Here is a 21,408-nt window from a genome sequence, read left to right on the forward strand (position 1 = left end):
TGCTGTTGTCACTGCTGTTGTTGTTGTTTTCTGTTGCTGTTGTTGTTGTTTTCTGTTGCTGCTGCTGCTGTTGTCGCTGCTGTTGTTGTTGTTTTCTGTTGCTGCTGCTGCTGCTGTTGTTGCCACTGTGGTTGGAGTCGCTTTTATTGTTGTGTTTGTTGTCTTTGTTGTTACTGTTGCTTTCATTTTTGCTGTTGTTTCAGGGGCATTCTTTTGTAATGACCAGCGGACAACTACGTTCTCTCTTTCTTTTTTGTATTTCTTTGTAAAGCGCATTGTGTTCCCCTGGTATGAAATGCGCTTTATAAATATAGTGTGACTTGACTTGACTTGACTACAGTGTTTTTGTACAAAAGTAGGATGTGGGATCATTTCAAACTTGTAATGTGTATACTACAGAAAACACTGCTGTACAAACTATTCTATATTAGTTTTAACTATAACCATAAACTATTAAACTTTAAAGGGAATCTATTATGCTCATTTTTACACAAGTTAACATCGGTCTCTGAGGTCCGCAAAATATGTTTTTGAAGTTTGTTGCTGAAAATACCACTCGGATGATGTATTCTACCCATTCTAACATGCCCCTTAACTGTCCTGTTCCAAAACTGGCTTTATCAGTGGGTGGAGCCACCCTCCCGAGGCCCCTAGTTCTATGAGCCAATGGCGTTTGAGCATGCCTTCCGACATTCGTTGTATTTTACTACTTTCACTGATTTCACCTTATCGGTCCAGCAAAATCTGTTTCTGAACAAAGTGTAACATTATAAATATGACAGAAAATAAGGAAAAACATAATACGTCCCCTTTAAGCCACAAACTACAAAACGTACTAACTATTTAACTAAACAATCTAGTGTCACTTTTTTTTTTTAATCTGCAATGATTTCTGGGAAACATACAGAGGCGGAAAACTCCAGGTTGAGGAAGTTGAAAAGTCCCGTTTCCATGTTCCATGCGCAAGCCCTGCACTGGTCCTCTGGGTTGATGATAAATCCCGGAGCGGGGATGGATTTTTGTTTTGCAGAAAACTACTCCTAAGTTGTGATTAAAAAGCCAGGAAGGGAAACCTGTCCCTTCTGAAAACCTTCTTTTAATGCCGACTTTTGTGAAATTAACGGGAGTCGATGGAAAAGGGGGGAAATGGACCCTGGCAGTAAGTAAGCTTTCCCAAATTCTGCCGTGAGCCTCTCTGATTGGTTTACCTCGGCCACGTAACCACAGCATGGTGCGTAGTCGCCCTCCATCCGACCTCGCTCGGTTTAACACTGATCGGCGCTGACTCGGCTATTTTTGGGTTCGCTCACCGACCAGCAGAGTGAGATGGAGTTGACCAAGTTCCTCCAAGTATAACTCTCGGCATGTAGGCTGATAGAACAAACACGATTTTTTTAAATGAAATAAAATAAAATGTAAGAAAAATATTTACATACAATAACATACAAAAATCCCCCAAAAATATACAAACATACAAATAAAAATATGTATAAAAACGAAATAAAAAATAAATACGTACAGAGAAAAATATTCATCATAGCAAAATACAAACTGAAAACAGAAAAAAGATTTTAATCCAAACAAAATAAAACTAAAATATTTATAAATTAAAATTAAAATAAAAACACAAAACTTTTAACATTTTAAATGTTCAACGGTCAAGCAGCATATGCGGAGGAGGTAGAAGAAGGTTATCCCAGGATAATACCAAATATTGTAGTATTTGTATATATAATATAAAGTATTTGAAACAACCCAAACAACCCTTTAACATGTGTGAGTATTCCTCACCATCATTGTGAAACAGAAACTTATTTCATCCTTTTATATCAAATCCTGAAATCCAAAAGGTGGATCTGACATCATTCACTGCCAGTTACTTCATAACACGTCGACTTAAAAAGCACATTTTGAGAAGTGAGCCTGTGATGATGGAGCTTATGTTGAGATCCCAGAGCAGGGGTCACGGACGAGGGACTGAGGGGGTGAGAGAGAGAGAGAGAGAGAGAGAGAGAGAGAGAGAGAGAGAGAGAGAGAGAGCGAGAGAGAGAGCGAGCGAGAGAGAGAAAGGGACGGGCGATTCGACCCTGCAACAAAAGTAAAACATGTGGCACGTGTTTCAGCCCAGAAGTAGGTTGCTCTCAACTGATCTGCCCGGTAACAGTTATGTAGCGTGTACATTTATATGCAAGGGTGTGTAGACTTGTGTATCTGTGTGTGTGTGTGTGTGTGCATGTGTATGTGTGTATGTGTGTGTGTGTGTGTGTGTGTGTGTGCGTGTGTGTGTGTGTGTGCAGGCATGCATGAGGGTGCATATTTGCATGTGCATCCAGCAGCGAGTGAGAGACTCAGGGCGAGAGAGAGAGCGAGAGAGAGACAGAGAGAGAGGGAGAGAGAGCCAAATGCCATATCTAAATTCTTCTTCTTCTTCTTCTCTCCACTTTACCTCAGTTTGTCCGAATACATATTTATAAATGCAAAGTTTACAATTGTCTATTTTAATTTGAAGGTTATCTTCACTTATATTAAAAACAACCCATATGTGTGTGTATATATATATATATATATATATATATATATATATATATGGGTTTTTTTTAACAGCAATGTATAGACATATCTGTTTTCATTTGGGGTTATCTATACTCATCTGTTTTTTGGGTGATTTTTATGCTTAAAATGTTTTTCCTATTTGAGCTAACCTTCACTCATTTGTGTATGTGTTGTTATTTTCATATTAGTCTTCTAATTTGACGTTAGTTCCGCCCTTCTTTGTTTCCCATTTGCTTTGGCGATGTCAATTTCAGTTTCCCATGTTCATAAATAAAAGCCCATTCAAACCTGAATTTGAGGGGGGGGGGGGGGGAGAGAGAGAGGGAGAGGGGGAGAAAGAGAGAGAGAGAGAGAGCGAGCGAGTGATGGAGGGAGTAAGAGGAGCAGGCTCTTGGTAGTAGGCCTAAATGCATCCACAGCGTCTAAAGATAGCTCTGTGCTTCCGGGCACTCAGCGATGCCTAGCTGGCTCTTTCAAGGTTAAAGCGCACGCGCGCGCGCATACACACACGCACACACACGCACACACACACCCACGCACACACACGCACACACACACACGCACACACACTCCCAAATACACGCAGAAAGCGAGTGAAGGCAAGTTTCTTGGCAGATTACGCATCAGAAAACACATCCGACAGTCGGATCCTCCTCCCTAGTGGCCGTCGGATGAACTGCGCCTGGGCCTCGCATCCCAAAATATGTCGCAGAAAATGGGAGAGCTTGTTTTTTTGTCCACTACAACAGTGAGCAGTTTGCTGAGCTGGACACAATCACGGTCACGGTCCTCCCCTCCCTCTATATCGTGTTTGCAAAGTGCGAACGAAAAGGAAAAATACACACGATTCGCTGCTATAAGAACAGAGTTATAAGCGGTGACATTTTACAAACGTCACTTATTTGCTTCGTTTTAAGCCCAGAAAAACAACAACATTTGACCGACGTAACTTCCTGTCAGACCCGAACATTTGGAGCCTGGAGCCTGGAGACCCCCCCCCCCCCCGGAACCCGACCCTCCGTGGGAAACGACCGTCGTCCTGTTTGTGGCTGTTTGTCGTTTCCCGGATTCGGTGTAAAGCGGGCCGGAGACATCGGAGCGTTTTCACGAGCAGGGGCACGTTGTACGAGCGCGTTGCTTCGAGCCCCTGGCGCGTCTCCGCTTCCTCTGGCGGACGGCTGAGCATTTCTGACCTTCGCCATTTGTGTTGTGACGCGCAAAGCAGACGCGTCGGTTCGCCGACCTCCCGGGACGGGCGCGGCCGCCACGCCTGCGCCTGCAACACAAGCCACATCGTCAGCGGTGGCACACTGATCCACTTCCCTCCGGCTCGGGCGGCGTCTCCTCAGCCCCAGTCAGCCCAAATTAGCCCCGGATCTAAGGATAGAAACGCTGCTGGGATTACTGCCGAGGGCTTAGTGGGCTAGTGAGCGTTAGCGTTAGCGCGGGAAGGGTTTTCCTTAAAGCCTTTGAGAATTGTTTGACGTGCACAGTGTGGGCATGAAAACACTTGAACCGAAGTTCAAGTGGTGAAATCAGTTGCAATGAAATGATCACTAGCAGTGTGTGTGTGTGTGTGTGTGTGTGTGTGTGTGTGTGTGTGTGTGTGTGTGTGTGTGTGTGTGTGTGTGTGTGCGTGTGTGAGTGTGTGTGTGTGTGTGTGTGTGTGTGTGACGTGAAGACAAATGGTTAACTGTGATAGAACAACCGTTAGCTAGTATATCCATGTATCGATCTGTCTGTCTGTCTGTCTGTCTCTCCATCGGTCTATCTCCTATCTCTCCATCTGTCTGTCCGTCCATCTGTCTGTCCACCACCAGGACCATTAAACAGCAACAGGGGTTCTGTCGTTCTCTCGCCCATCAGCCTCATGCTCCTCGTGTCAGGTCTTCAAATGACGGCCTCAATGCCACCGCCTCCCAATGGACCGACGTCAGGCCCGGTGCCGACCACACAACCGAGCCATTGATAAACACCTCTGTCTCTCTCTCTCTGTCTCTCTCTCTCTGTCTCTCTCTTTCGCTCTGTCTCTCTCTCTCTGTCTCTCTCTCTGTGTGTCTCTACTAAATAACATCAGGGTCTATTTGTGTCTCTAAAGAGTCCTTGTTGTCGGGGGGGAATGTTTTTGGCATTTACACACATCGGCGGGCGGAGCACAGAGTGGAGCCTTCTAAACCGCACCGTTCCCATGACCGCGGCGCAATCTTATTTGGGATTGTCGTGACACAACGTAACGTGGGTGGGGTAGCCGGGCGGGGTAGCGGGGTGAAATTCTCCTCCGGTTATCGGCTGTGAGGGGGCGATGGGGTTCGGCGCCTGTTAAAGGTGCGTTATTAAATTATGCATGTGTGCGCCTGGATTTGTGATGTTAATAATTCAAATGATTGGAGTGGAACAAGGAGAGAAGAGTTATGTGTTGTGCTCAGCCATCGAAGGCCGTTAGAATTGACACACTCATTACTGCTAGTACTCTATTTGAGATAACAAAGGCACGTGCACACACAGACAGACACACAGACACGCACGCACGCACACACACACACGCACACACATAAACACACACACACACGCACACACATAAACACACACACACACACACACACATAAACACACACACACACACACATGAACACACATGCACGCACACACACACATACGCACACACACATAAACACACACGCACGCACACACACAGACATAAACACACACACACACACATATGCACACACACACTATTACATGGACGCACACACACACACACACACACACACACACACACACACACAAATACACGCATGCACATACACACACACACACACACACACACACACACACATACACACACACACACACACACACACACACACACACATACACACACATACACACACACACACACACAGGTGGGTTAATAGTAAGAGAAAAATCGTCAGAAATTAGATTTAAAAAAACCAGCAGAAAAAAGCATCACAAAAAACTGCATCGTGAGGACATCTGGATAGTGACGACATTAAATGTGGTGAGGTCCCGTGTTACTGCTGCCCACACACACACACACACACAAACACACACACACACACACACACACAGTCCTCCCCGAAATGGACGTAGTGGGGATCCCAGGAAATAAAGGGACGTTAGAGGGATGGAGATGCAGTGGTCGTGGTGTGAAAGGAGGAGGCTGAGACTTCACCTCAGGCAGATAAGCATCAATGGAGCAAGCACACACACACACACACACACACACACACACACACACACACACACACACACACACACACACACACACACACACACACACACACACACACCATCTGGATACATGTGGTTATATCAGGAAAAAACAGTTATCTTTAAATTATATAACTATAGGGTTAGGGTTTGTTTGATATTTGTTATTTAGCTTTGTGTGTGTGTGTTGGGGGGGGGGGTGAACCCAAACCCAAACCCTTTTTGTTATTTGTTGTATTATTTTTAAATGTCAGCTGATAAGCTGAATAAAAAACACCAGGTCCTCTGCCTCGGCAGCCAGGTTTATCCAGTCTGGGTTCGCTGGATCAGTGGAGAACAGTGCCACCTGCTGGTGCGTCTCGGTAAGTCATTTTCCACAGAGAAAACAATAAATAAAATGTCATAATAAATGTTGTGCTTGTAAATATTGAGTGTATAAATAGAATAATGTGCCTGTGTGTGTTGGGTCTTTGGGGATCAAAATACGTGTTTAGCAACAGTCCCACTGAGTTTCTGGCGGGTTTGAGTCCCAACTACCGAAGTAGGTGCGGGTCCCAGTCCCACTGTGTTTTAAATTGCACTTTGACCTGTTGTTGCACTCTATGCATGTACTATTTTAAAATCTTCTTTTCGATTTTTATCTCTACTCTATGCTTTAATTTTCTGTGCTTTTCTTACTCGTTTTTTTTTTATTTGTACTTTTAAAATAAATTTGATTTAATTAAATAAAATGAAATACAATTAAAAAAAATGTTATGCCCACTCTTGTTGTAATTTTCTCCAGCTGCATTTCTTTTTCGCTTACGCAGGTTCTTACCACATGGCGATAACAATGACATTTTATTTATGATTTGAATTTACTTTTTTTTTTAAATTAAAATTAAATTTTTTTATTTTTGTTTATTTTTATTTTTGCTTTCGTTTTTGTGGTATTTTCATACTATTTTTTAAAAATCCTATCTTTATTGTTATGACAGCGTGACATCGTTCAAATGAGGTTTTGGCGCGTGCCCGGGGGGATTCGTCGTCCAGGGGGATTTGCGGCCTGGACTCAGGTGGCGCCTCCTCAATCAGCAGCACCGCGATAAAAACACGAGGAACGGGGGGGGGGGGGGCACGTCAATAAACAACACGCCACTAAACCCGTGGATGCTCCCGCTCCACTCCGCCCTGCCAGATGGGGCCTGGAGGGGGCGGACATCACTGTAATTTATTTAAAGAATTGAATTATCTGAGTGATGAATTTCACTGTGTTTTTATTCATCAGAATGGTTCTTATCTGAAGACAGCCGTTGGTCTTAATTCCTCTTCCTTTTAAAAGATTTCTTTGTTGAGTTACTCAGGTGGGGGGGGGGGTTCTAATCAGAACGACCTCCTCGGCGGTCGATCAGGGCAGCCGAGCTCGTTTTAGGACGTGTTTCCTGAAACGGGCAGAACTTATTTCAGTGTGTGTGTTCGCAGAGGCGTCACGGACCCAAATGTATGTGCACAGGCGCTGAAAAAAAAGGTGAGTTTTGCATAATAGGTCCCCGTTGATGCAATTTGACATGGTATTGAGCAGTGCAGTACACACACACACACACACACACACACACACGCACACAAAAGTCAGAGCTGCACAACGGGGTGCTTAAGTATTCCCCTATAAGGACCTGATATCGCCATGGCAACACAAAAACGATGGGTTTGTGGCGTGATGTGGGTCAAGTGCAGCTTTTCGGGTTGTTTTGGTTTTCCACTCACAAATGTCTCACTTATCTGTCGCCTGATTAGAGCTTGACAACATGATGTAAACAGGACGTGTATTTTGGCTGGATCTGCACAGGCGATGCACGGTGTCCGTTCCGTTGTTGAGTTTACATTTAGTGTAAATCCACGTGTGCACGTTGTGCTTTCAGGATTAAGATATAACAATGGAGGTCTGATAAATCTTCCAAGGGCAGAAAAAAATACATGCTGATCAAGGCGCAAATACACTAGTGTTATGTGAATAGTTTGAGAGGAGCGTAATGCATGGAGGGGCCACACATTAGAAACGGATTAAATCCTATTTTAAACGCTAATATTGACCTTTTCTGCTAAAATAAATAAGTGTTATACTGCTCTCTAGTGGTGAAAAAGTGTTATACCGCGCACTCGTGGTGGAAAATAATATATTATACTGCCCTCTTGTGGTAAATTAATATATTACACTACTCTATATCGTTGCATATGTTTTATACTGACCTCTAGTGGCAAATAATAGCATTACACTATACACATCTACTACACATCTATTGTTGCATTTCTTTTGACCGCCCTCTAGTGGCGAAGAGAGGCGGCGCAGTTTGAAGGGTCTGCCAAACACACCTGTTTGACTGTTTGTGAAGCCCACTCGTTTTACATCCATTTGAGTTTTGTGATCAGAATGTGTTGCTCTAAACAATGTTGAATGTATAAGTTCTCTTACAAGCGATTATCCATCACCGGCAGGAGGACAAAAAAAAAAAAAAAAAAAAAAAAAAATCCCCCAAAACGACCGAAAGAGCGACGACCGCAAGCAAACAATCCAAGCAAACGCAGAGATGTGGGCGTGAACGCCGCGCTGGGTGTCCCTGCTCATGCACCCACCGACTCATTTCCCTTTATTATTGTGCACGACACTAAATAATGCACAAGGGCCGCGGCACCAAGGTGAAACGGGCCCAAAGCCAAAGCTGTGAAGGATGAATAATGTAAAAGCCAGAGCTCGTACAAGGTGCATGATCCTGCAAAAAGCCTATCGACATATTCCATCCATCCACCTCAAACAGGACGACAGGATGTTTTTTAAAAGCCAGATTTAAATCAAATAACTGTTCATAGAATATTGTTGAAAAAATGCGAGAAGAAAGCCGATAGCTGCTATAGTATGGGCTTAATATAATTTATATATCAGGTTCATATCAATTATAGATCGGGTTTTTATCATTTTGATCAGGTTTGTATCATTTTTGATCAGTTTTATATAATTTATAGATCAGGTTTGTGCCATTTATAGATCAGATGTATATCATTAATTGATCAGGTTTGTATAATTTATAAATCAGGTTTGTGTCATTTATAGATCAGATTTATATCATTTTTGATCAGATTTATATCATTTATTGATCGGGTTTATATCATTTATAGATCAGGTTTATATCATATTGATCAGGTCATATCATTTTGATCAAGTTTATATCATTTATAGATCGGGTTTATTTCATTTATAGATAAGGCTTAGATCATTTATAGATCAGGTTTATATAATTTTGATCAGGTTATATAATTTTGATCAGATTTATATCATTTATAGATCAGGCTTATGTCAAATATTGATCAGATATATATCATTTATAGATCAGGCTTATGTCATTTATTGATCAGATATATATCATTTTGATCAGGTTTATGTCATTTATAGATCAGGTTTATATCATTTATAGATCCGGTTTATATCATTTTGATCAGGTTATTTCATTTTGATCAGATTTACATCATTTTGATCAGGTTTATATCATGTATAGATCAGGTTTATATCATTTATAAAGCAGGTTTATATCATTCTTAAATCAGGTTTTTATCATTTTGATCAGGACGTAAACCTGATCAAAATGATAAAAAAAAAAAAAAAAAAAAAAAAAAAAGACCAGTGACTCGTTGCATCGCGGAAATCAAGGTGCAACCGCAAGACACGTGTGAAGGAGGCTGATTGAGTCGTGGACGGTTGGTGTCGCGGCGACTCCCTCCCACCCCCACGCTCTCTCATTCGGGGTGTGTCTGCGAGCGCAACACGGGACGGAAGGAGAGAGCGCGCGCCGCGGGTATGGAGTGCGTGGACACGATGCTGCAACAGCGGAGCAGTCCAACGATCTAGCGGGAACACTCGCGAGTGGGAAGGAAGGAAGCGAGGAGGGAAGGAGGGAAGGAGAGAGAGAGAGAGAGAAGCCATGAAGAAGCACCACCAGAGCCCGGCTCGGCAGCAGCAGCAGCAGCAGCAGCAGCAGCAGCAGCCTCCGCCTCAGCCTCCTCTTCCCCCGCTTCCTCCGCCTCCTCCTCCGCCTCCTCCCTCCACGGACACGCAGGTGACCGTGCGGCAGCTGAACGAGCTGCTGTCCCACGGCAGCGGCTTCTACAGCCTGCCCACGCAGCACTTCCACGAGGTCTGCCCCAGGATCTACATCGGCAACGCGTGAGTCCCCCGGTGTGGCTTCCCACCCCCTAAAAAAAAACCTGTGTGCGTGTGTGTGTGTGTGTGTGTGTGTGTGTGTGTGTTTGCGTGGATTCAGTGGGAGGACAGACTAAACAAGGCAGCAGCCACCCACCCAGACATAATCATCATAATAATAATAATAATAATAATAATAATAATAATAGTCGCACGGTTATTTCACATCACAACAGGTTTAATTCTGTTTAATTTTAGGAAATATTCCAGCTATTTCATTGATTTCATTGACACTCAGACCCCACCACCACCACCACCACCACCACCTCCACCTCCCTCCCTCCCAGATCTGTGTCGTGGATTGAGACTCGCACGACGCCTGTGGACGCGCATCACGACACAAAGAGCAGCTTTTTGAACAGCTCGTGCGGAGCCTGGGTGGGTGTCTGATACCCCCCCCCTCTCCTCCGCCACCCACCCCCACCCACCCCCTCGGCATCTCTGTGGTCTGGCCATCTGGTGGGGGTGGGACGGAGCACGTGCTGGTCCTTCGGAACACTGGGGTTGTTAAGAATGTTTTTTTTGTTATTCTTTTTTTTAATGTGGACTTGGGGTGGAATCAACTCGCCTGGTGTGGGCAGCAGCGGGAGACTGCGTCGACCAGAGCAGGTTCACTGTGGAGCTAAAAATAGAGCAGTCACAGTCCGTGCTTCAAATACCCACAGTGACTCCACGCATGGCCATTATGTATAATATACTATAGACCTAATTGTAATATGTCTCTGCCAGCCTTAATTATATTATGATATCATGATATCATAATATCATATAATATAATATAGTATAATATAATATATAATTTATAATACTATAGACCTAATTGGAATATATCTCTGCCAGCCTTAATTATATTATGATATCATAATATAATATAATATAATATAATGTAATATAATATAATATAATATAATATATCATATATAATACTATAGACCTAAATGTCTGTGCCAGCCTTAATTATATTATTATATTATTATATTAATATATTATGATATCGTTATATCATAATATAATATATCATCTAATGTATATTATATACTATAGACCCAATTGTAATATGTCTCCGCCAGCCTTTCTTATATTTTTATACAATTATTTCATTATATCATAATATAAAATAATATATCGTATAAATAATATGCTGTAGACCTAATTTCAATGCTTAATATCTCCGTTTGCCTTCATATTATATATAATATTATACATATGATACATAATTATTATATATATAATATGTAATATATTGTACATAATATTCTATAATTTTAATATATCATTATATCATACATTATATTCTTAATTATTATATATAAAATACTAATAATATACATGTATATGATCAGATTACGTTTCTCTCTATCTTACAACACACACACGCACACACGCACACACCTTACACACTGCAGCTGAACCATAAATCCCCGGTGTTTTGTTGACGGGAAGCCTCAGGCCGTAATGAACACGCCCGACTTGTATGGGAATTTACAGCTGCGTCTTCCAGGAAGGTTGGTACTTCCTGGTTGGTACTGATGTGCCTGGTTTGCACGGTGGAGAGGTGGGTGTGATTCACATTTGAGCAGACATTCAGAGCAGTGAGTGGGTCTTCACCCCTCTCCTATGGGTTGCAACATCCAAAAGCATAAGGAAAGAATAATCTTGTTGACTCAATTCTTGTAAAGTAAAATAAAGTAACTCGCCTGGTATAGTTGCATTGAGTTCCTGCTTAATGTTTAGATAAGATTAAAAAAAAACAGTAAATAAACCAATTCATGAAAATAACACGACTTTTTGCTTTAAATTCACCAGATGTAATCCTCTCCAGACTAGATCCTAATCTATAATCTATAATCCATAATCCATAATCTATAATATATAATATATAATCCAGAATCCATCATCTAGATCTTGATACAGTAAAAAAACAAACAAAACAACAACACAAAAAAACATCCAGGGACATCCCTGAGAAACCTAGCGTCTCCTCCCAATCCATCACTTGGCTCTCGTCACTGCCAGCAGAGGGACGGAGGGACGGAGGGGTGGAGGGGTGGAGGGATGGAGTGATGGAGCGGAGCGGAGGGATGGAGGGGTGGGGGGATGGAGTGATGGCGAGGGGCGGAGGGATGGAGGGGTGGAAGGGTTGAGTGATGGAGGGGTGGAGTAGGACAGGATGCAGGCACATTACCTCGCTGCTACAACAAAATCAATCAGAATGTGCCACTGCACTAAAGACTCTACAGATGTAATTAAACTTGTCCACGTCAAGACATTTTTTTACTCTTAATCCTTCCAAATATCATACTTTACAGAACTCAATGCAGCTTATTATTTGTTTTTAATATGTTGTTTATTGTTTATTTTGTAGATTTATTTAATTGTTCATATTTTGTAAAATATTGTTTTAAATATATAATAAATAGCATATAGAACAAATGGAAAAATACTAAATATAAACTATATTTTGTATTTTTCCATTAGCTCTATATTTTAGTATTATCTATTGTTTATTTTTTGCTTTATCTTTCTGGTTTATGGTTAATTGCTAGATTTGCTGTATGTCGATTCTCTCCTTAAGTTTCAGATTTTTTATATTCTGCTATTTTATTCTTGTTTGTTGTTTATCTTTTGGCAATTTTTTTTTCTCAATTCATTTATTGTATTTTTCCAATTCCAGTCTCCTCGATAATTTTTGGGTTTATATATTTCCATTCATCTACATCGATTGATCTATCTATCCGTCTGTCTGTCTATTTGTCTATCTATCTGTCTGTCTGTCTTTCTGTCTGTCTATCAATCCATCATGCTTATTTAATCAATACATTTTCCTGCAATGTCTCAGACCCAATCGCACCCATATGTAAAACATGATATAAGTTCTATTCCTAAAAGCTCAAACTCAGGTGCTCAGGCCTGAATACTGATGGAGAGGCCGAGGTGAGCCTGCGCTGACTGAGGAGCTTTGTTCAGGACGTGCACGCGCGCGCGCACACACACTCACACACGTTCACGGTGCCAGTCTCTTCCTGTTCCACTGCTCATTAATCAGGACTCATTCAACCAAACCAAAGACAACAGTGTTTCCTTTTTTTGTTCTGTTCGTTTTTCCCGGACCCCCCGGCAGGCGGGGCCGGGGCCGAGGATAGAACCTTATGGACGCTTTCAAATCCAAACACACCGGCGGGTTGACCGAGAGTAATGACTCAAGGCATTCAAGATACTGTATCTGCTTTGGGGAATGCTAGAGTCGTTGTTTGAATGGGAAAACAGAGGCTTCGGGCCAGTGGTTCTTTGTGGCGCCTGCACCATCAGATGGGATGGAGGGCCGCCGTCCCGCATTCGGTCCTCCGGCGGGAGGTCGGAGGTCAAGTGCCGAGTCACGTCGATCGCAAAACGTCCCTCGGGTGTTATTCTGTACATCAGCGCTTATGGAAATCCGTACGCGTGCTGCTGTGCACGCCAACAGCTGCTGGGTTTCGGGGGTTTGCGTCGGCGAGAACAGAAGTAGAAGAACGGAGGTGAAGTCCTGACGGGAGCTCTCCCAAAATCTTCGACGGCGAACCCAACCTTGACATGGCCGGTCGGTGTGAACCTCGAGCTTGCTCTGATGAACACGGAGCCGCCGCTCTGCGCTGGAACTGACGAGTCAGTGCGGCCCTGCAATTTTGATCTTGCAACAGAAGGGCTAGTTTCCATTATTTCGCATTTCAAGTTGCAATTTGGGGAAAACAAAAAAAAAAAACAGCTAGGCGCCATTACTGAACTGTTCGGCACGAGGCGCAGCGTTGAGACTCGTGACCTTCTCTCCGCTCGTCTGTCGTCGAGTTGTTGACAGGCGACGTCAACATTTGTTTCGGAATTAGCCTCGACGGGAAAACGCGAGGTACCAGTTCCGCGTCGCCGTCATCGTCAGAATGTCAGTGTGATAAATCGGAGCCCGATCAGAGGAGTGGAGGCTCTGGAAATCAGGCCTGATTCACCGCGGTGAAGCGAGACTCAGACATAGACAGAATTTAGATGTGAGAATTCCACCCACGACTGAGAGCCCGAGCGGCTCTCCTCACACCGACTGAATCAGAGTCGGAAAAATTGAGCCCATCTTTTAACTGAGTGACTCGCAAAGCGCCGACTCTCCGCAACGCGGCGAACCTTTCACCGCTTACTGCACCCGTGTTGTTTTCATTTGGTTGCCACTGGTTTCGGCGGCGCTCAGATCGTCAGTGAGCAGAGCAGACTGTTTACCCTCGGACTCCCTGAGGTGGAAACCCGTCTGGAATTAGTGGCGAAAGGTTCGACTCTCCTTCATCCAGACTCAGTTCTCGATTCTTTGTTCGATCTTCTGACTCCTCGTCCGTTTGGGTCGGTCGTGAATGGATTCTCACGGGGAATTGAGGCTAAGTCAGTCACATTCAATGTGGTTTGTACCATAAACCTGGACCCTGTTTTTGTCCTTGGCCTTCGATTAAGTCCTCAGTGATTATTTTTCAGTTTGTAGACAGCAGTGGTGTGCACAGAGGAATTTAGGGGAAGGGCCAGAAAATCAGAAAAAGGGCCCCTTTCACCGAAGGAAGCGATGAAGGGCCTTTTGTAGGGGCACTTTACAACGTTTACCCTTTCCTACCCTAGGGGCACTCTAGAGGGCACTTTACACAGTTGTACACAATTTTACAGAGTTTCCATCCAAGTCACTGCCGTCCATAAATCAGATGATTGGAGACGACGACCAAGATTCTTAAAACTCAAAGAGATGAGAAGTTGGATGAGGCCTTTGCTGTTTGGGGAACTGGTGCCTTCCAGTGCCGCCGCCGCCGCCGCCGCCCCAGGTTGGAGCCCAGTTTTTTTTTTCCCCTCCAAGTCCGGTTGCTTTAATCAGATGATTGGTGGAGACGACCGCGTTTCGTAAGACTCGGTGGCTCGAAAAATAGTGGCCGTTTGAAAGCTGCGAACGAAAGTTCAGGAGCACCTGCAGACAACGGCGACGTTTCATCCCTGTTCCTTTTCTTAGAACGGCGGTTCCTTTTATTCCGATGATTGGAGGAGACAAACGAGCCTGTCAGGCAAACTCGCACTCATGTTGCGGGCTTTTGAAAGCCCGCAACATGAGTGCGAGTTTGTAAGCGCCCAGAGACAAACACTACATACGAAGGTGACCCGGTGGCGTGACGGTTCCGAGGCTTCCGTCACAGGTTTGACTCCTCCTTTTTACAGAACGGATTATTATTTAACCAGATAATTCGATGAGATGACGAGGGTCCGCACGACTCATTAGCTCAAAAAGATGTGCTGCTTAGAGTCGAGGATTTCTGTTCTGAGCTGCGGTCTTGGGCACTCTTAAACGCGCCATCGTGGTGCGGCCCTTTCAAAACATCACTTGGCATCAAACAAAAAACCCCCGGGGCGGAAGTGCACAACTTCCAGCAGCTTATCTCTCTGAGCCAGTGAGTCCGGTTAAGGGTTGTCATCTCCTGTAATCATCTGGTTAAAGAAACCGCCGTTCTGGAAAAAAACAACTCAGGACTGGAACCTGCGACGGCAGCACTAGGAGGTGGAGGCTGAGCCGTGACACCCCCAGGTCACATTCAATGAAATCAGTTGTCTCTGGGCGCTTATAAACTCGACCGCGTGTCTCTGTCGTTCAAAAACTCAGCAGGGCTCAAACTCGTCACTTCCTTGAAGGCCAACTTCCTCAGCCAGCGGCTCATCTCCTTGAGCCATTGAGTCGTATGAGCGGAGCCTCGGTCGTCTCCTCCAATCATCTGATTGAAGGGACAGGACTTGGCCGGAGAAGTTGGGACTTGAACCTGTGACGGCAGCACCGACGTCTGAATCCAGAGTTCTTCGGGAATCCAGCTTTCCTGACGTGATCGTCCCTGGCTTCTCTTGACATGGGGGCTATCTAACCCTAACCCTAACCCTAACCCTAACCCTAACCCTAACCCACCACCTCGCACAACAGATGTGTTCAGTATGTATGTATGAAGTATGCAGATCGTTATCCTTGGCAGATTGACTCCCAACTCCTGAGTGGATTAAAAGAGTTTTTCGCTTTGAACAAATCGTCCTCAATCAAGTCTTAAAAATGTTAAGAATAAGACTAAATTTTGTGTGCGTGTTGGTAAAAAAATATGCCTCAGCAGGACGGGGCCAATCGCTAGAAGAGTTCATAGCAACAACCTGGCTGAACGCTTCGCTGCAGAGAAACTTACCACTCTGCTGCAGCTCCTCACTGTGCTCCAATGCAGTCCAATGGGCAGACATGTAAACCTTAAAAAAACAACAACATGAAAACATATTTTTGAAGAACAGTAATATCTCGGTGTCTTATTTGGTGATTCAACACAGGTGAAATGTCTTATCAGACAGGATCTTGACGACACAGTAACTATCCAGCGATGGATCATTGATCATTGATGAATCCCACACTTCACGTTGTTTCCCCAGCCTGACTCTGTCCTTCCGCGTTGCCAGGTTTGTAGCGCAGAACGTGATGCGTTTGCAGAAACTGGGCGTGACGCACATCCTCAACGTGGCGGAGGGCAACTCCTTCATGCACGTCAACACCAACGCGGAGTTCTACGCCGGCACCGGCATCGCGTACCACGGCATCAGGGCCAACGACATAGGGCAGTTCAACCTCAGTGCCTACTTCGAGGAGGGGGCCGAATTCATCGAAAAGGCCCTGGCACACAACAACGGCAAAGGTGAGCTCCCTCCCCTTGGTTCCAGGAATCATTATGCAGTTGTTATTTCTATTTTCCCATGCTTCTATATATATATAAATATTTTTTTTAACTTTCTTATTTTGAGATTCGGTTCATGAGTCCAAGTCGAGTAAAAGGAGTCATTCAATTTTCCGACTCCTTCCTGTGTGAACGGAGTTCTCACGGGAATCACATTCACATTCAATACGAATTATTCCAAATGCCTCTGTTCCCTCCCCCCCACATTCATCCCATCCTCCGTACTCAAAAATACCTCGCGACTCCTCTCGAGAGTCTGCCTCGGAACGAGACGAACAAACGAGCCTTTTGTCGCCGTGACTCCCGTCTCCCGACTCATTTTCAAGATGCGTTCGCGACGGACAAATCGTTTGGTGAGTCGCACACACTTGCTCCGGGATTAGCGGGAGTGGGAAGCGCTGCATTCATCTCATTTCGGCCGCCTCTCTGCTGCGTTCGACTCTCGTCTGGGATGGTGGGAACACGGCGAGGCCTCCATATCGCACGGTTACCGTGTGGATCTAATAACGCACAGGAAGGGGGGGGATCATCCTGAATAGAATAGAATAGAGGGAGCGTGCAGGGCGTCTCAAGCTAAATCCGACGCACCTCCTGAGCCCTGTCCCACATCCCGTTATCAGACCGTGTCCCAAGCCGCCGAGCGAAGACGAGCGGAGGCGCCCCACGGGTGCTTCACCTGTTGCCCCGGATCCTGAGCCGGACCACGTTGCGGTGGGGACGCCGAACTCAACACGTAGAATGACGTCTTCTGTACCGCTGTGGACGGAGCGTCCGAGCCGATGCACCCGGAGAGGAATTTTCGATCCGTCTTTTCTGCCGCGTATCCAATTACTGGGAGACTTCTTTCGAGGCGCTTTCTGCTTTCTTATATTTGATGTTTTTTCTATGACACGCCCATTGATTCCGGGCGTCCATTTGAGTCGTCGCCGTGCAATCTCTAGGCGTTCTCCGTTACCGATGCTGACGGCTGGCTTTTTACCTTTGGTTCATTTATCACCGGTTGCCATGGGGATGTTCAATAACCAACGGCAAACCCTTTTGAAATGTGGCTGGCGGTGGTGACGAACAGCAGTGACAGTCCTTTGGGAGGGCTGCTAGTAACATCCTGAAACATGTGTTGTTGACAACATGGATTTAATGTCACACGTGATGCAGGAGAGCAATTATGCAGCATCCCAATTACCAAGGATTCCACAAACCGCCGTAAATCAGGAGCGACGGCGGTTTGGGTTTCCAGTTAAATTGGTGTAGAAGTGCACCGGGGAGCGTTGGTCCTCACCTACCTGGTGTATTTACTCGGACCTCGCTTCGGCGCCAGCGCAACAATGTGTGCGTGTTTTTAATTGGACGCCTTGCGCCGCAGCACTGACACCCCCCCCCCCACCCCCCTCCTCCTCTGTGCTCCATCACGCCGATGCTCCACCCGTCGCATCATCTCCGACATTTTATGACCCTGAGCCCTCCAGCGCCGACTGAAGGTCACAGGGAGAGGGTCCTAATGAAGGGCTGAGCCGTTTCCGCTCTCCCCGCAAAGCTAAAATAATGAGGAGGAGGAGGAGGTGGAGGCGGAGGAGGAGGAGGAGGAGGAGGAGGAGGAGGAGGAGGAGGAGGAGCAGAGGTTATGTAAGCAGTCATTCTACCTATAAGGTCATCCCAAAACACTGCAAAGGAAATACTGTGCTGTCGATACGCAGCTTACCGTGCACACACATTATCCTGATCAAGTTAAGAGGAGATACGGCACATAATGGAAACAATGAACAATATTCATGGTTGGCAAAACGATGAGCACGTAGTAATCACTGTGTGTCGGTTGAAATTGTCATTTTGCTGGTATAAATCAGAAAGTGTGAAGCTGCTATATTCAAAGTCAATTTCAAACAATTGGACATTTCACTACAGCCGTTTCTGCAAACTGCAACAACCTACCGGCATAACAACTCAGCGGGCAGTATGAAAGGGAGCGCAAAGGGATAGAAGGACAAGACATAGAGCGAGTTAATGTAAAGGAGAGAGAGAGAGAGAGAGAGAGAGAGAGAGAGCCTTCACTTTCCCGGCGTGAAACTTGTTCTGCTGGAACTGACTATTTCGATAAACAAGTGCAGCCGCGCAGTTTTGATCTTGCAACACAAGAGAATCATTTCCATTCGGTATTTGTCTTTGAGTGGAATCCGAACCATTTTCACGGCACACCCGGCGAGCTCTCGGCGGCACAGCGGTTGAAAAACACTGGAATAGACAATGAACAATGGAAAGATGTTGCGGAAGGGGAGGGTGGGGGGGGTGGTGTTGTGTTTCGGGCTCTGCGGAATCTGCAGCCCTGACCCCAGGCCCTGAGACACGGGTTGCTAGTGAGAGCGTTGGCAAGGTGAAATCCACCCGGACCGCACGCCCGTCGATAATGAATGTAGGAGCCGCCCAAGATGCGCACGTACGCGCACGCGCGCGCACACACACACACACACACACAGAGGTTGGTCTGATTGACTTTGGCCAGTCTGCTGCAGAGGTCAGGGAGCGTGCTGTATTTACGTCTCCTGGCAGGGAGGATGCTTCGCTCGGCAGCTTTTACTCACAGCAGGTGTTTTCCCGACCTGCCCGCCCACTTTTTTCACTCTTTGGTTCTTTTCCCCCAGTATTTGATTAAAAAAAAAAAAAAAAAAAAAAAAAAAAGGCCACCTTGCGACGGAAACCAGATTGGAGCAGATTGGATTTATTTGAGGTATGAGGTTTTCAACAAAAGGTGCAAACAAGCGAGCCTGCACGCCACAGCGTGATGTCACCCCTGAACCCCTGAACTCCTGAACTGTGAGATAAACGGGAGAATAAACCAATGTGTTTAGTAGGGGAAGGGGGGGGATTGACCCCTTTATCTAATTACGTTCCCCCACACCACCGTGTTCTAAATACTCCGCTGACACGGCTCAATAGATGTTAGAGAATTCCGTTAAGATGCTGAAAATCTGGCCCAGAAAACTCATTTATTATAATACCCAATCTGGGTTAAATAAGACCCGAAAATAACAGCAGTCGTCTCCCTCTGACGGTCCTCCACCATATTCACCATTAATAAATCTGTTGTGTTCTGATTTTGCCTATAACGGAACGATTTTTAACAAAATAGGCAAAGGCAGGCGTTCTTCCGACGGCCACCAGGGGGCAGTATCCCGCTGCCGGATGCGTTTTCGGATTCAGTGTAAACCCGCCTTCAGGGAAACGCTAGAATGTGATGAGGCGGGATACTGTGAAACCAACACCTCCCGATTTTTTTCCGAGCCATCAAGCTGACACCATCCTTTTTTTTTTTTTTTCTTCCATTAAACTTCTCTGTCTTCCCGCAACCCCCCCCCCCCCCCCAGGGAAGATCTACGTGCACTGCAGAGAAGGCTACAGCCGCTCGCCCACCATGGTTATCGCTTACCTCATGCTGCGGCACAAAATGGACGCCAGGGTGGCGGTGGCCACCGTGAGACACAAGAGGGAGATCGGCCCCAACGGCGGCTTCCTCCACCAGCTGTGCCAACTCAACGACAAGCTGGCGAGGGAGGGGAAGCTGGACAGGGAGGCGGGGAAACTCAAGACCAAATGAAACCACACAAAAGCGAAAAAAGGGAGGGGAGACTCGAGAGATGAAACAAAAAAAACAAAAAACAAAAAAAAACCTGTGTCCTCCCATCATGCCTTTCCACCCCGACCAACCAAACCAGCACAACTCACACTCACCTGACACGCCCGTGCAGAGGTGCGCCGACCCGACAACACACACGCACGCACGCGCTCGCACACACACACACGCACGCACGCGCGCACACACACACACACACACGCACAGACAGTACCACCTTCCTCATCTCCGTCCTGCAAAGATCACCCAAACAACGGCCATCGACGACTCGCTGCTCCAAATCCCAGTGGATACTCCGCAGCGCACCACAGCGGTGCAAGATCTTCCGATGGCCGCGACGGGGCAGTATTCCCGGTGTGTCGGATGTTTCACGGATTCAGCGTAAGTCCAACCTGGGGGATGACGATAGCACAACCTGGAGTTCCGTACTTTCCAGCTGCCGGGAATATATTGCGAGGAAAAGGTGGAAGCATCAAACCGAGTCGGAGATGCGAAAAACCCCAACGAGAGCATTCCATTGCACAAATGATCTACACGTCGCACAAACACAAGGTGGACCACGCCCACCCGCCCACTTCCTGCCCCCAGAACACACACACACACACACACACACACACACACACGCACATCGTATCAAGAGTCGTCCACTGCCATCGCCATGACAACACCAGGACTGTACCACACTCGTCTGAAGCCGTGCGCACACTCGCCCGCTCGCCCACTCCAAAGTGTGTGTGTGTGTGTGTGTGTGTGTGTGTGTGTGTGTGAGTGAGAGTGTGTGTGTGTGTGTGTGTGTGTGTGCGCCTGGCTTCACCATGTGCACATGGGGTGACACACAATGCCTTTTCTTTTTGTCTGTATTAGTGCATTGCAATATATGTCAATACCCCCCCCCCCCCCACCACCACCCCCACTCCGCCCCCCCCCCCCCCCTCACCCCCCCATCACCCCGATATATATCCCCCCCATATAGATATGACGATGTACCCCCCTCCCCTGCCGCCTTGTACGCCACAGAACTCCAGTTATTTAAA

At 45.8% G+C, this 21,408-nt stretch overlaps 1 protein-coding gene across 1 annotated transcript; it reads left to right on the plus strand.

Annotated features, from left to right (window-relative positions):
* Positions 1–9,734: 9,734 nt before the first annotated feature.
* On the plus strand, positions 9,735–20,338 carry dusp3a (dual specificity phosphatase 3a; the record flags this gene model as incomplete). The annotated part of the gene is made up of 3 exons (XM_080021289.1): positions 9,735–9,976; positions 16,478–16,710; positions 20,109–20,338. 3 exons carry the CDS (start codon positions 9,735–9,737, stop codon positions 20,336–20,338), a joined length of 705 nt encoding a protein of 234 aa, XP_079877415.1.
* Between the last annotated feature and the right edge of the window lie 1,070 nt (positions 20,339–21,408).

Source organism: Zeus faber, assembly GCF_960531495.2.
Source record: "Zeus faber genome assembly, chromosome: 20".
Classification (NCBI taxonomy): domain Eukaryota; kingdom Metazoa; phylum Chordata; class Actinopteri; order Zeiformes; family Zeidae; genus Zeus; species Zeus faber.